Consider the following 17,827-nt stretch of genomic DNA (forward strand, 5'->3'; position numbering starts at 1 on the left):
AAAAAGAAGTCTGATGAGGAGATGTGGTGATCTCCGAAATAGTGCTATAACTTCTACCGCTTAGACTTTGTTGCTTTTTCAATTTTTCCTAATAAACAATCGTGGTACAAAGCTCAATAAAAATATTAAAAATAAAATGTTAAGAAGCCACAATAACATTGGCAAATACGTAAAGGGTATTCATTAAACCTTATAAATGCATTGTAAACCGTATAAACTTATAATTGTGTAAACCTTATAAATGAACTGTCAAAATTTGTATGGAAACTCGTATACGCATTTCTGATAAATTTCTCCAGCGATTTCATTGAATAAACTTGATAAACTGAAGCCAATGCAACTCTGTCGCAACTCTAGCTATGTTTTCTTGGGCAATAATCGGGATCCGCATACAAATTTTGCACGCAAATTCAACAACAACGATATGATCCACCGTGGAGGGAATACAGAAGGTGGCGCCGATCGCAACACCGCTAATCGGCTCTCAGTGAATTTGACAGAATCAGCTGTTTTGCTGACGTCACAGTCGAGATGACAGCAGTAGTGATGTGCTGAGTCAATACTTTCAAGTATTGATCGATATTCGGTACCGATTTAAAAAGTAGCCAATACTCTCGATACTCGGTACCGAAACATTTAGATTTCGAATAAAAGCGCACACATGCCAAAGATATGTAAAAAACGGCTCAGGGGAGACTCGCCTATAAAAACCCGAATGTAGGAGCCAATAGAGCTTTTAATACGGATTCAAATGAAAGATGTATATATGTCGGTTCGAGGCCATAACGCAGAGAAACTCTTACTTGTTTGGAGCATTTTTGTTCCAGCTGAATCGGACGATATAGTTTTTGGAGGCCTTGGGGCAGATTCTATAACCAGTTAGCGACAATTTTCGCATCGGTATCGGTTTTGTTGACGTATCATATGAAATATTTTTACGCCAACAAGTGCGATATAGATCCGAAACTTGTCGCAAACTGGTTAGATCTCCCCCCTGAAAAGCTTCTTCATCCGTCAAAGCATTTTTCTTGAACCTTGGATCGACTAAGGTTAAATGTGATAAAATAATATTTCTCTGTTGCGATAAGTTCAAGTGTTTTAGCCGATATCATATAAATAAGTAATGAAAGTTTTTTCCAAACCTGAAATGCTTATAATGGCGAAGGTTTAATGTAAAGAATTGGTATCGGATACCGAATGGGTACCGAAATCTTTTTTAGGTATTTTGTACCGAGTATTGGGGACAATTCAGCACATCACTAATCGCCCTTATTCTCGCCGCGCTCAGTTGTAAACTCTACGATGACGTCACGCTAAAATTACTCTCACGAATTCTGCTGCAATCGGTGCAATCTTGTATTCTATCATTCTTGGATATGATCCTGATAGAGATGTGGTTCAATTATTATCCGTTCTGTTTTTTTTTTGTTTCACTGATAATTTGGCCGCACAGTTTGGTAACAGTGACAAATGAATTCATACACAAACAGATATTCTGTCATTGTTTCTTTAAAATTGCTTCAAATAAATCGCCTTTATGTTACATATAATTTCGTATAATTCTCGTAAATATAATTTTTTCCCATTTAATGAGTTAGTTTCTATAATTTCTTTATCCTCATGCTAGTAATATAAAGTTAGTGATACTGAGCTCGATAATCAGAGAAAACACGACTATTGTCGCAAGTGTAAACGAAAAGAGAGTGTGGGTGGTTCATGTAACAGAGTGGAAAAACTTATAAGATTGTTTGCTTGATAAAGTTATCGGTTTAGATGAATACCACTGTAGTTTAGGAAGAGTATAGAATGGATGTATAGAATTGACAACAGCAACCACGCTGTCAAGTTTAAATAGCGGCAAATCAGCTGCACTTGATAGTAGTTGGTTGAATAAGGAAAATGAATTAGCAACAAGAGTTTACGGGGTGTACATAGCTCAGTGGTTAACGCTTCTGAATAAAATTTTTTAAAGTGAACTGCAAATTAAAAGTAAGTTTAAAATGAAATATATAGAATTCTTTGACTACTTAAACACTGAAGATGTCAATGATCTCATAATGACTATTGAAAAATGTCAGGAATGTAAAATAATTTATTGGCTTCTGTGCACAATGATGTGTACACTCATGTTAAAGTGAAAAACACTTTTATTATTTATGAACTATATTTTATTTATATACCAAAATATTTTTAAAAACAAGCGCTCTGGCGTTTTAAATTATTATCTGTTAGTTGTGTTTACAATTTTGCTTCGAATAAAAACGTACTGAAAACTACTGATTTTGCGCATAAAAAATCCGGCAACTCTAGTAACGAACGATTCTCTCTCAATTTGTAAGTTATCCCAAGAAGTACGCGAACGCAAAATTATGAAAAACTTGCAAGTTTTTAGTACAGCTGATCGAAATTTTCTTTACATACAAATGCATGAAACTGAAACACGAAAATAATATAAATTTAAGGTTTGCCTAATGTGACCAACCGTACTTCTTTAGGAAGTACAGTACTTCTTCTTGAGCCGTTGTACTTCGTACTTCGAAGTACAGTCAAATGTACTTCTTTGCAATATTTTGTACTACCTTTTAAGTTGAGTTTTCTTTAACTTGTTCGTCATCTTAGTTAAAAAGGATACTCGTAGATCAACACATATGTAAATTATGACTGTCAATCACTTCACATCTGTAGCTGACAAATTTCATTATTCAATCCATAAAAATGTGTTTAAAGGCCGGTCTACATAGAACTTTCGCGTTGACTTTGAACGCTTGGCACCAAATGCATTGGCCACTAAATTAACATACTAAGGACAGATAAATTAATATTTCATATCAGTAAATTCATGAAAAAAGTATTTTTGGATTGTTCCTCGCTTCCAAGAATCGTATTGCCTAATTTTTAGAAAATAAAATAAAGGGATTTATGATGGGAGATTTTCAAACAAATTTTAGATTTATGAAGCATTCTTTATTTTTTATACTACTCGGCTTTCTCATGGAAATTTAATTTATATTCTTATAACTGCAGTCTACATACATATCGCGATTTTCTTCAAAGTTGTATTTATTCAATATTTACCTTATCTTGTCAATTTAACTGAATTAAGTTTTTCAAATAGTATTTTCAAAAGTATTTTCGACAGTAAACTTTCTTAAACCGCTTTAATTTAACACCAGAATTGTAATATCTAAAATATTCCCGGTAGCAAACTTTCCTAAACCTCTTTATTTTGATACCCATATTGCAATATTTAATTTATCTTATTAATTAAAACAAACAAAAAATTTCAAAAAGGTGGCAACGTTCCCCAAAAAAATTTTCCAGCTGTGAGCCTTTTGAAACCTCTTTATTTTGACAGCCATATTGCAATATTTATATATCTATCAATTTTAGCAAAACTGTAATTTTCAAACAGGTGGCAACTTTCTAATTTTTATCTTCTTCTAGATTTTAAGTTAGACTTCAAGCAATACATCGGTAAAAACTACTTTCTATTTCTATACAGACAGACAGACAATCAAAATTTCTAAAAATTCTTGATTTGGCTTCTGTTGCTCTTATAAAGACCACCCATATTATTATACCCGAGCGCACTTGTGCACAAGGGTATTATAACTTTGTTCACATAACGGTTGTTTGTAACCGGCAAAACGAATCGAGATAGATATAGACAAATGTATACATAAATGATCAGAATGAAACGAGAAATCGATTAAGCGGTGACTGTCTGTCCGTCCGTCCGTCTGTGCATACGATAACTCGAGTAAACATTGAGATATCTTAACGAACGTACGTGCACTTCTTTCGGGCGTAGGACGGATGGTACTGAAAATGGGCAAAATCGGACAATAACCACGCCTACCTCCCATATAACGGTAATTTTCAGAAATACGAAACTACTACTACTACTGAAGATTATTCACTCAGACTTGATATTTACGATGACTTAGACCAAAAATAAGAATATTAAAAATTTTTGGAAAATGGGCGTAGCCACGCCTACTTATGGTTACATGTGTATATATTGGTAACCGCTGCACCAATTTCTTCCAAACTTGGCACAGTTGTTGGTCCTGGTACAGCATACCAAATGGCCGAAAATTTCTAAAATCGGACAATAACCACGCCCACATCCCATATAACGGTAATTTAGAGAAATACAAAATCTTCGATAAATCAGTAAATATTAAAGCTAATTTATTCAAAAGTGATGCTTGCAACAATTCTTTACCAAGAAATACGTTTATGATACAATTTTGGAAAATGGGCGCGGCAGCGCCCACTTATGATCACATAAATGTATCTCGATAACCCTTCTACCAATTTGTACCAAACTCAGTATGGTTATTGTGCTTGTTGAAATCGGTCTAAAATTACGGCCGCTTTTCAAATAACGGTAAATTTCAGAAATGCTTGAAATTTGAATATTTCGAAATTTAAGGACGATAATTTACTTAAAATTTTCACATCCCGGCTTATCATGTAGCGGTAGCTTTCAGAAAGGTGGAAAACATATATTTGCACCGGGTATTTAATGTTCGGCTCCGCCCGAACTTAGACTTTCTTACTTGTTTTTCTTTAATATCTGTTATGTACAGACATCGGTATATGTATAGATTTTCGTAAAATGGGCACGACACCGCTTATGCTCGGTAAGCACTTTATCGATTTCTACCAAGCCCGGTTTATTTATTTAAATATATCATTAAGTCTAAGGTGAAAAAAACTATTTATTCCGCCCAACTTATACTTCTTTACTTGTTAATTAAAAAATTAACTTTGTTTGATTTGGTACACTGTCAACGTTGTTGTATATTCTCTTTTACTATTTTTCTCATTACTTTCACACAATTTTTTGTTCTCAGGTCCTGTACTTCTTTGAGCTATGAAATAGTTGGTCATATTAGGTTTGCCTAAAGTTATTTCCTAAGAAAACGTAAGCAAATGAATGTTTGCTTAATTCCGAGACATTTGCTAGACGTGCAAGTTAAACTGAAAAATCATCAAAATAAATTTCATAATTTTCATAAATTGCAAACAGATGTTTTTGATCAGCTATTTTTCTTGCTGGGAAATTGCTGCTGGTAAAAATATTTGCAGCAGGAATTAGCAACTGCCCCATCCAAATCAACTGTCACTTTGCGCTCTCAATTTCCCCTACTTTGCAAGTTTTTTGCGTACGCGAACGCCAAAACCTTATAATTTGTAATTATTATCTGCTTGTCGAACATACTAAATTACAGGTATTGTCTTCCCAGGCGCTCTCTGTCTTATTTAACAAATATCATCGTTGCCCACACTAAAAGGTTTACTGCTAGGGAAAAGGGATATTTCCATATCCCATATACCATATAGTATGTACACGTATATTTTTAAACCAACCTTCTTGCAGAGAACTCATTTAATTTGCAAAACCGGAAAAAACATTTGCTTGTAAATAAATTCAAAACTTAAATGGCTCACTTGGTTTCAAACGTTTTTTCTTTTGTTTTGAAAAATTATAAAAATTAAATTGAACGAAATTAAAAAGCAAAGCCANATAACCACGCCTACCTCCCATATAACGGTAATTTTCAGAAATACGAAACTACTACTACTACTGAAGATTATTCACTCAGACTTGATATTTACGATGACTTAGACCAAAAATAAGAATATTAAAAATTTTTGGAAAATGGGCGTAGCCACGCCTACTTATGGTTACATGTGTATATCTTGGTAACGGCTACACCAATTTCTTCCAAACTTGGCACAGTTGTTGGGCCTTGCTACAGCATCCTAAATGACCAAAAAATTTAAAAAATCGGGCAATAACTACGCCCATATCCCATATAACGGTAATTTAGAGAAATACAAAATCTTCGATAAATCAGTAAATATTAAAGCTAATTTATTCAAAAGTGATGCTTGCAACAATTCTTTACCAAGAAATACGTTTATGATACAATTTTGGAAAATGGGCGCGGCAGCGCCCACTTATGATCACATAAATGTATCTCGATAACCCTTCTACCAATTTGTACCAAACTCAGTATGGTTATTGTGCTTGTTGAAATCGGTCTAAAATTACGGCCGCTTTTCAAATAACGGTAAATTTCAGAAATGCTTGAAATTTGAATATTTCGAAATTTAAGGACGATAATTTACTTAAAATTTTCACATCCCGGCTTATCATGTAGCGGTAGCTTTCAGAAAGGTGGAAAACATATATTTGCACCGGGTATTTAATGTTCGGCTCCGCCCGAACTTAGACTTTCTTACTTGTTTTTCTTTAATATCTGTTATGTACAGACATCGGTATATGTATAGATTTTCGTAAAATGGGCACGACACCGCTTATGCTCGGTAAGCACTTTATCGATTTCTACCAAGCCCGGTTTATTTATTTAAATATATCATTAAGTCTAAGGTGAAAAAAACTATTTATTCCGCCCAACTTATACTTCTTTACTTGTTAATTAAAAAATTAACTTTGTTTGATTTGGTACACTGTCAACGTTGTTGTATATTCTCTTTTACTATTTTTCTCATTACTTTCACACAATTTTTTGTTCTCAGGTCCTGTACTTCTTTGAGCTATGAAATAGTTGGTCATATTAGGTTTGCCTAAAGTTATTTCCTAAGAAAACGTAAGCAAATGAATGTTTGCTTAATTCCGAGACATTTGCTAGACGTGCAAGTTAAACTGAAAAATCATCAAAATAAATTTCATAATTTTCATAAATTGCAAACAGATGTTTTTGATCAGCTATTTTTCTTGCTGGGAAATTGCTGCTGGTAAAAATATTTGCAGCAGGAATTAGCAACTGCCCCATCCAAATCAACTGTCACTTTGCGCTCTCAATTTCCCCTACTTTGCAAGTTTTTTGCGTACGCGAACGCCAAAACCTTATAATTTGTAATTATTATCTGCTTGTCGAACATACTAAATTACAGGTATTGTCTTCCCAGGCGCTCTCTGTCTTATTTAACAAATATCATCGTTGCCCACACTAAAAGGTTTACTGCTAGGGAAAAGGGATATTTCCATATCCCATATACCATATAGTATGTACACGTATATTTTTAAACCAACCTTCTTGCAGAGAACTCATTTAATTTGCAAAACCGGAAAAAACATTTGCTTGTAAATAAATTCAAAACTTAAATGGCTCACTTGGTTTCAAACGTTTTTTCTTTTGTTTTGAAAAATTATAAAAATTAAATTGAACGAAATTAAAAAGCAAAGCCAAATAAAAGTTAAAGAATCAACATTGAACTGCGTCAAAATGAAAATAAGGGAGCACGAATTTCGATGTGAAGCAAAACTCTCTGGGAAGACAATACCAGTAATTATTGTACCATGGGTTGTCACAATATGTAAAATATTTTTCTTCATGTACATACATATGTACATATCGTTGGCTTAGTTCGCAAACGTGCTAAGTCCACTTTTTATGTAAATTGAGATTTTGATGCAGTAAGATAGCATAACTGAAAATACATCATTACCAAAAATAAAATTACCGTAATGTCGTTTTTACTTGTTGTTATGCATTGGTACGCAAATGTGCTAAGTCCAAAAAAATCAAAAAAATATATATACACGTCTGTCCGTGTACACGATAACTCGAGATATCTCANTTATCGAAAACGTTTGAAATCGGGAAAAAGACCCTGCTTACGACAGTATTTGATACCTGCGCCGGGTTTCGCCCACACTTTACCTCTTTACTTGCTTTTAATTATTTTCTTTTATAAATGGTACATAAATTTACGACTTAAAATAGTTATTTTTGTTAATAGCAATGAAATAAAACTGTATTACGTTATAATTCATTTTAAAACAATAAAATATATTTAAAGTAAACAATTAAATCTTTTAACAATAAAAAATAATGGAAAAAAGGTTGATAGAAAATGTGCTAAGTCCACATTAAAAGAATAAAATCTTAAAGAGAAAATGTAGTAAGTCCTAAAAGGGCCTATAAGCTTTATTTTGAAATTGGCCAATTATTGGTACTAAAACAAGACGAAATAAAAAAAATGGACTTAGCACGTTTGCGAACTAAGCCAACGATATGTATGTGTATGAATGTGAGTTACATGATTTTTCGGTTATTGACAATAACAAAAAGCAAAGGTATGAAAAAAATATAATTTTTTTTTAGGTTTTTTTTAACTTGATACTTTGATACTTAAATAAAAAAAGTGTGATACATTTGATCCATTTTTTGGGTTTTCTACGATACATATTTTCATGACGTCTCAGCAACACTAGTTGTGATAAGTATATGGGGAAAGAGTTTCTCATTTTAACAATTTTGTTGGTAAACATTGCCATACATTTTTCAAGAGCGTATTAATTCGAAATTTCCCGTTTGTCAGAAAACCCGAGGAACTACAAGTTTTTTAGAAATTCTGTTTCTGAATATTTTTAGCGTACTCTATAAACAAAGACAAATACTGAATTCATACACTTTTGAAGAATTGGTGCGATATGTAGACTCGAAGACATATGTATATGTAATACTTCTATATTGCTAGTACATTCAAATTAAATTCCTTAACATCAGAGTGCCGACATATTGAAAAAGAAAGAGAGATCCGATAAGAGAATCTACTCAAAATGACAATTTCACTTTTAAAAAATTCAGGAGCGGTTTAACAAATTCTTATTGAAAAACAATTCATATGAAAAATTAACAAAAAGTAAAATGTTTGTAAGTCTATGAGAAACGCTGCGGCTGCTGGTGGTGGCAGAGGTTAAAAATACCAGTTGGAGAAGGACTTGGCATCAGTTGGCATTTCTAATTTATTATATTATATAAAATACAACACCGCTTTATGTGTAAATATGTTTTGTCTTGGTTAGGAAAATATCTTCTATTTTCCAATTTTCCAGATTTCCAAAGAATGAAGAGCATCGGAGAAAATCGACATATCGAGCCCTAACCGCTAAAATAATGCATAAGCTTTTTAAAACTTACTTTTTGATGAATCTGCTCGAGGAGCATTTATGCATCAAAATTAAATTTTTAAAAAAGTTCGCTTACTTTATTTTCGCGGCTAGGACTCGATATGCATTGCGGCTTGAAGGAATCATGAGATGGTCAAATTTGTGTTTGTAGAATTTCCTGAACCGCCCCTGTTATGATATGGCACTTCATTCTATGTAGTAGTTTACAAATATACCCCTACAAGAGAGCTGAGTATCATATGAGTGCTCATATTATCATTATCGCTAATTACAAAAGTGCTTATCAAAGTCCTCATTTTCGTTCAGCCCATGGGCAAAAATTGAGTACTGTCCCCTCAATGTTGTCATCAGAAAGACCTCAGTACTAATAGTCAAACTACTCATTAATGCCATGCTACAAAAACAAAAGTGTAAATGTGTTAGAATTTTTGCCTAAACCCAGCAAACAAAGTTTCAAACGTTTGAGAAAAATGTATTTCTCAAATGATTCTCAAATTGAAAACGAGGTTTAAATTTTACATTTGAAATTCATTTGAGGTTGATTTAAAGAAAGATGGCAAGTGTCAAACGATATAAAAATCCGCAGTTAAATCAAAAGTTGTAAGAATAAAATTAAGATCAATTGAACAAAAAAACAATGAATAGAAAAAAATTTTCAAAGAGAAAGCCCACAAATAGTGGATTTGATGTTTGCGCGGAATGAATTCAAGACGAATTTATTATAAATTACTTTATCTTAATTGTTTCTTTTGTTATGTACATATATGTATGAGTAGTCCACTTGCAAACAGCGGTATGTGATTTTATAATAGTAAGCCATAATTTAAAAAAAAACGTCTACAGCAACAAGAAACATCCAAATTGTATATTTCTTTTTATTATCTGAAAATTGTGATAAATAAGAGCCTAATAACATTAAAAAACAAAATCGCAGTGTGGTAGTTTTTGCAAATTTTATATATAAAAATTTAATTTAGCGAGTTTTGAAACAGTAACTTTTATATAGCCAGCTTTTGGCGTTCTCTCTTCCATGAAGGTTGGTCTGCTTCTTTTTTAGGACTTCTTCCACTAGGCACCGAAACTACCACGTTTTCTTGCAGTGTTCTAAGATCATCAGAATATGGAGACTTTTGAGCTTATATAAATACGTACAATAAATATTATAGCGACTTTTGAAAGTGTATATACATTCAGTAAGTATTATAGCGACTTTTGCTAGAGTAGCTAACAATGCACAGTATTGTTAGTGGACATGAAACTACTTTAAATACTGGTACGTTTACCACCAAAAACTAAGAATCTAAAAAAATTTACATAGCGCAATTTGCAAGTAGACTACTCATATATGTACATCGCGAAGAAAAAATAAGTATGAAATATACATTTCCTAAAGTAAATTTTATTTCCACATTTGAAGTACAATTGATAAATAACCTTTGAAATTGATTTGAGAGTTAACCATATTCTCAAATGGAGATCAAACTCCCCTTTTTATTGAGAAAACTGTAATTTTCAAATCAATATCAAATAATTTTTAAACGTTTGACATTTGAGAAAGGCTTTAATTTCAAATCATTCTCAAATGTATACCAAACCTAATTGTTTGCTGGGAAGTACTCAGCAATGTCTTGTAGGGTACATGTATACTCAAGGCGAATTTATACAAGGTGGTATTACTGGCGAATATAGATTTTCGGCGCGGTACTTATTAATGTCAAATGATGTGTTTGTTGTAAACAAGACGAATTCATATTACAACAAACACACTATTTTGACATTATGAAGTACCGCGGCGAAAATCTAAATTCGCCAATAACACCACCTTGTATAAATTCGCCTTGTGTATACTCAAGAATGCATGAAGTATTAAATTGTAAATTTAATTTCCAGCAGAAGATCTAAAAGTGTTTTCAATGTAGTTAGCGTGAATAACAATGCAAATATACTTTTAAGGCGCAGCGAAGCACGCCGGGTATTGCTAGTATTTGCGTATGATTGTTCCCAAACAAGTTTAACTTCAATTCTATTTGCTTTTGTAGTAAACGCGCGTTTGAAGGTCTTCTACAACTACTTACACTCAATCTGTCTTCCAATGCAATCAAAAATATACAAAACGACGCCTTTGTTGGTTTACCATCTCTGAGGAAATTGGATCTATCTTTTAACCAGTTGTCGAAATTAGATAATAAAACAAATGGCGTACTTGACGATTTACTCAGCTTAGAAGAGGTATGAACCATACATCGATGGCTGAGCGGAAGATCGACCTATATCGGCAACCAGTTCAAAAACGGCCTATCTCTTAAAACTTTTCAAGAACGCCTTACTTCAGAATTTGGTTGAATAACGCCCTATCTCAGAATTCGGTTCAAAAACGTCCTATCTCAAACGAAAGTACATTGAAAATAAGCTGAAATAGGGCGTTTTTGAATCGGCGTTCTTCAACCAAATTGTAAGATAGGGCGTTTTTCAATCAAATTCTGAAGTAGGGCGTTCTTGAAAAGTTTTCTTAGATAGAGCGTTGTTGAAAAATTGTCTGAGATAGGGCTTTATCAAACTGGCTGCCGAGATAGGTCGATCTTCCACTCAGTCATCGATATAAATATTCTTTTTATATGTATTTGAGTTTAATACATAGACACATATGTATGCACATAAAATATTTGTTTTAATTTCAGTTGAATTTAAGTCACAATAAAATCAGTTTTGTTACAAAGAAGACCTTTCCTTCGAATCGGTATATACCGTATAATTTAAAATATTTGGACTTAAGTTATAATCAAATGCCAGTTCTAACGTATGACATTACCTTTGGCACGAAAAAGCTACTTACCTTAAATTTGTCCAACAATCATATAAATGAAATTCGAAGAGGCGTTTTAGCGAATTTTACTCTACTTCAATCACTTGATCTATCCAATAATGAGCTAAGTAATCTGGCCTCGGAAGACCATGTGTTTGATCTCCCTACAAATCTGACGAAAATTAATTTGAGCAACAACCAGATATACAAAATACCGTTCTTCAACTTCCAAAAAGATGTAAAGCTGGAAAATATTGATATGCGAAACAACAAACTTAATGAGTTTCCACAAATATTAGTACAAATGGTCCGCAATGGTTCTAATATATATTTTGCGGGAAATCCTTTAGACTGTAGTTGTGCTGCACGACCATTAAAGCATTTTATGATGGAAAAGTCAAGTTTAGACGAAGACTTAGAGAATATAGAATGTGGAACACCTAGTTTTCATCAAAACCTACGATTAATAGAAGTGCTCGATGAAAATCTGCAATGCGTATTGGACGAAAGAGACCGCTATAAAGGCGTGGCTTATGAAGAACTTACCGATGTACAGTTTCGAGACATTAAAACGTAAGTACCAGCTGATGAGCTAGAACTTGCGCAAGATTATTTATGCAGTGTGATTTTGTACCATATTAACATGACTTTTCATCAAAAATCTTTTTCGATAATTTTTAATAAAACATACGTACATACATCAAAAGTTCTAGCTTCGTACAGAGGCGAATTATTATAAGTGTCGGCAGGAGAACAAAGAAAAATACGGGTATTTTGTTTTTGTTTTTGCGGCGTAAACTGCCATACATACTGTATGTGGAAATGTGAGCAAAATACTACATAAATTTGACATTCTAAAGGCTCTGTTGTGCACACTTGGCATTGCTTGAGATTTGTCACATAAGGAATCTGTTAAATGAGCTTCGCGTGTACGCACAGCATTACATACATAGAAGTCTGTTGGCATTTGATTTCTACGTAAAAATGGTATAGCAGTGCATGCACTGCCAAGTATGCATAACAGAGCCATTTTTACGTAGAAATCAAAAACCAACAGACTTCTACGTATGTAGTGCTGTGCGTTCGATAACCGATTACACGCGAGGCTCATTTAACAGATTTATTATGTGACAGCTCTCAAGCCATGCCAAGTATGCATAACGGAGCCTTTAAGCCGAATACTTAAGGCGAATACAAAAAAAAAAAAAACAACAAATCCGCTGTTCTTATAATGACACCTTATATGAATTCGCCTTGAAATTCGCAAACATTTTTCAAATTTAAAAACCTTGTCATCGAAATTTTAAACTTTTGAATCAGAGCTCTTAGAAAAAGTCTGGGTATCTATTTTTGTAGCCAATTGAATTTTAGTATAATAAAGTTAAAGTGTCCGTTTTAAGTGGCTAAGAATTAACGTTGATTTTTGATAATTTTGAATTGAATTTTGAACACTTGAACATAGCCTGTTTTAAGTTACAGAATGAGTTCATTTATTTAAGCGATTCCAAACGGTGTCGCAAGTTCCGCATTGTTGTATGTTGTAAACTTTAAAAGCTTAAATAAATGTTTAGAGAACTTGAAACCACAACCAACTACTTTTTAACACTCCGAAAATTCATAACATGACTTTGATGGTACTTTGCCAACCCCTATATATATTTTTTTGGCGTTTAAAGTTTACTACACTTACGACAGTGTTGTGAATACCCCAATAGTTTTATTGAAAATTAACAAAAAGGTTTATCATGAAAACCATTATGAATTTTTCAAAATAATTTTCTGAACGTTTTTCCCTGGCATCAAATGCACATATGTATATACACATATACATTAGACCACGTAAAAAAATAAAAATCCTGCAATGCGACCGCAATCTGGCTCAGATTTTAGTATTTGGTATAGTAATAATCCAAAGTGAATCTCGCCTCTCTACGATAATTCTAAGAGGTTGCGCATCGACTGTTTATTTTTCCCATAGGAATAACGATTAAAAAATGCTCGAAACTATAAGAATATATTGGTTACATGTTATTTAAGCAATATGCAGGCTCAGATTCTTTAAATTTCGAAATTATCCTTTCAGCCTCTTTGGGTCGAATCTAGAAATTACAAAAAAAAAGTAATAATGGAATTTAAGGAATCTGAGCCCGTATTACACTTTAATGGCGTATAATCAATATATTCTTACAGTTTCGGCCGTTTTGATTGATACTAGAAAATTATATTGAACTCAAAAAAGATTAACCAATTTTCTTTCGTGTTATTCCTATGGGAAAATAAACAATCCATGCGCGACCGCTTAGAATTATCGTAGAGAGGGGAGATTCATGAATGATCATTACTATATCAAATACTAAAATCTGAGTCAGATTGCGGTCGCATTCCAGGATTTTTTTTTTTTGTATGGTCTAATGCATATAATAAAAATAAATAATTTTCTTCTTAGCAATCGCAATGGGAATCTTACAGTGCGCTTTTTTGTTACGGCTGCCAGAGATATAGCCGACTTTTTGGTTTATATACGAAACCGCGAAAATGATGTATTGTACCAAGGAGAAGCAGGCTACAATGAGCGTACGCATGAAATACCAATCAAAAACATTAAAAAGGTGAATGGGGAAAATTCCGAAATATGTATAATCTCTAAGGACAGCAATGGCATCACGGGTCGTTGGTATAGCGCACAATGCACACATCTGCCCGATTTAAAGCCAAAACGTAAAGGCATTTTCGGATTTACTTCGTCGAGTTCGGCCGATGCTCAAAGCGTAGCTGTGTGTCCTATCATAATTTCTGTGGTCATGCTTATTCTTTTAGTTGACGTCCAATTTTTATGAAAATTTATATATGTATGTAAATACTGCCACAGTAACAATTTGAGCACTGCCTAGTAATATTCATGTATTTTTTGTATTTTTTTATTAGTCACCTAATTGTGATATTGTTTTTTATTGTAACATAAATTTGACAATTCTAATTAAAATTGATATCGTTTTTATAAATGATGTGTTATATAATCAGTAACGTGGCTTCTTAAAATTATGTAATGCTGCTTCTTTACTGGAAGTCCTACTTTTATGTTGTGTAAAAAAATCATAAGGATATCTGTATGTTGTATATCATAAGAACGCAGTTCTCCTTCCTAGATCAAAGTAAGAAAACAAGGTAAGATTTACCCTCTTGATTAATGCGGAAAGCCTGACTAAAACCAACTTTATATTTTTATTTCTATTTCTATATATCATATATGTATATATAGTAGTATTGTTCTTATTTTTCAAGCTTGATTTATGCCTGTTGTAAAAAATTTGCGCACTATCAGATAAAAATAAGGGATGCCGTCGGCTCCTAAAATTAATCCGCTTATCATAAGTTTAATAAGTCTGGAAACTATCGATTTAGCCGTTCTTGAGGACACATATTTTATTATACACTAGCCAATGCTCGCTTGCTTCGTGGCGCTTAAAAAGAAACTTTGCGTTGGCCTATGCAAAAGAGCGTTTAAAAGCAAACGCAGTCTGTAAAGTCAAAATATTTAGTTTAAATTGAAACCACTAAAGCGCGGTATCCTTACGGTGACCATAAATATGGATTCAAAATGAAGGACAATTTTTCAAAAATATGCCTACATATATTTACGTAGTATAAAAATATCAAACGAGTATTTTTGATTCTAAATTCTTAATACATTTTAAACTTTAAAAATGAATCACGTTTTCTTCATTGATATTAATCTTTTTTTACATGAATATTTATAAAAGTATAGTAAAACATATTATAATTACAATAGCTTACACGAAAAGTGAAAATCTTTAAAAGATTATTTTATAGGCAAATTTTGAGTCGTCCAAAACGAAAACAATACCTTTTTTTTGTTTCTTGTACTTTTCGCAGTTATTTGTCAAAAATCGACGTCATGAATCGACGTAAACGATGAGTTACAAAGGTATTTATGTGCCCTTTTTCATTACCTTTGGCTCAAAATTTACTGTAATGATATATCTTATTTATCGAATTTTTAAACTAATGAAAAAAATAATCAAATAAAACTGATTTGATTGAAAATCTCACTTTTTTCGACTTTGACGACAAAATGCAAATGGTCGCCTGTAGCACTAATAATTTTCATTGAAGTCGCCACAAGTTATATATTTTGGTAAGAGGCACATCAATACCAAGAAACACTTTTTTGAAAAAATCCATCCATTGTCCGACAATTTTAAAATAACGGATAAAATGCGGGACAAATGCGGGACACTTGGAACAATGCATTACATTTTCAGGTTTTTCAGGTTTGGAAAACTACGCAGGACCGACCTTTGAAAAACAGTACGGTCCTGCAAAAAACAGAACGGATGGTCACCGTAGGTATCCTCCTCACACGTAGGCCAAGAATAGTAACGCTGTGATATCATATGGAATACTAATCCCTTTCGTCGTCGTGAGCTTTACCGATGGTCTTATTTCCAAATGTGAGATCTCTGGCAAGCATGCGTACTATTTTGCTGTGATCTTGCAACTAACGTATGCGGAATGAAATGTGGACAATTTCTAAGCAGACCTTAAAAAATTCTGGTAAACACAGGAGCCAAACTATGTAAGTATACCCAAATCTACTGTGCAATCTTAACAAGCATTCCACTAAATTAGACTCGTTTTATATTGTAATGCTGAAATAATTTCCTTGAAAGTGAACGAACTCTGAAAATATGTTTGTAAATTTTGTATACCGAAACTCTATGTCACGAAAAGTAACGTACTTTTTAATTTTTTCTCTATTAAACCTAAAAAAAATTATTTACAAAGGAAATGTCGGCTTTATTAAATAGGAAAACAGTAGAACGAAAACCCACGAGTACCAAAAAACATGATTAACATTGCACCGAAATGTAATAAGAATCATAAATTGCTTGATCTCTCTGCAAAATCACGACGTATAATGACAATAAAGTACAAAGTAAAAACACTAGAGACAGTGTTGCCAACTCTTGATTTTCAAAAAGCACCAAAAACTTGGGGAAAAAGCGTTTTATCACACTAAAAGCACCAAATTTGTTTGAATCAAAATATGCTTTTTTCATAACAGTTTGTATTTAACAAAAGCAAAAAGTTAACAGTATTTACAAGAATACATACATAAATCAATACACAAAATTTTTATCTCATTACAGATGCTATGATGACTCATACTTACGACGTAATATCGCATTAAAACTGGTATATCTCGAGAAAGAAAAATCGAATCGTAACAAATGAAAATGATGCCATAAGTAGAAATGAGCAAAAAATTTGATGTTTTCATTATATAAGCTCAAATATCGCCAAAAACCGTGTTTTTGGCACTTTGAGGTTAGGATATCTCAAAATTCTAGTGCTAAGCAATTGTGCGGCAAGATTTGGATTCAGCACCAAGAAACGATGTTTTTTATTCAGGTGGTAAAAAATCAAAATTTGTATAAATAATTAGAAAAGAAAAAAAGAAATACTTAACTTACGCGAATAGAATTCAACAAGATGGGTTTGTAACTTCAGCTTTTTATTAATCATGGTTATATTTTAGTGCATTTAAATTTGTAGATACTTGTAAATTCAGTGCTGCCACAGCTTTAAATATTTCAGGTTTTACCTATCTCGGAGGAATTTTAGTTCCGAAAAAAGCACTAAAAAAGGCACTAGGCACTAAATATTTTTTTTGGCGTTTTAATTTTCAAAAACCACTAAATCTAGTGCTTAAAGCACCAAGTTGGCAACTATGACNAATTTGTTTGAATCAAAATATGCTTTTTTCATAACAGTTTGTATTTAACAAAAGCAAAAAGTTAACAGTATTTACAAGAATACATACATAAATCAATACACAAAATTTTTATCTCATTACAGATGCTATGATGACTCATACTTACGACGTAATATCGCATTAAAACTGGTATATCTCGAGAAAGAAAAATCGAATCGTAACAAATGAAAATGATGCCATAAGTAGAAATGAGCAAAAAATTTGATGTTTTCATTATATAAGCTCAAATATCGCCAAAAACCGTGTTTTTGGCACTTTGAGGTTAGGATAT

At 32.7% G+C, this 17,827-nt stretch overlaps 1 protein-coding gene across 2 annotated transcripts in view; it reads left to right on the forward strand.

The window, feature by feature from the left end:
• conv (insulin like growth factor binding protein acid labile subunit convoluted) overlaps positions 1-14,660 on the forward strand; it is a 79,317-nt gene extending 64,657 nt beyond the window's left edge. For both annotated transcript variants that reach the window (XM_017610956.1, XM_017610957.1), the window contains exons 11-13: positions 10,996-11,185; positions 11,635-12,332; positions 14,206-14,660. In XM_017610956.1, coding sequence (XP_017466445.1) covers positions 10,996-11,185; positions 11,635-12,332; positions 14,206-14,596 — 1,279 coding nt within the window. In that variant the 3' untranslated portion in view covers positions 14,597-14,660. The remainder of the gene's footprint in view (positions 1-10,995; positions 11,186-11,634; positions 12,333-14,205) is intronic.
• The last annotated feature ends 3,167 nt before the right edge of the window (positions 14,661-17,827 follow it).

The sequence above is a fragment of the Rhagoletis zephyria genome, unplaced genomic scaffold (genome assembly GCF_001687245.7).
Source record: "Rhagoletis zephyria isolate East Lansing unplaced genomic scaffold, Rhagoletis_zephyria_1.1 Rzeph_scaffold_00354, whole genome shotgun sequence".
In the NCBI taxonomy this organism is placed as follows: Eukaryota; Metazoa; Arthropoda; class Insecta; order Diptera; family Tephritidae; genus Rhagoletis; species Rhagoletis zephyria.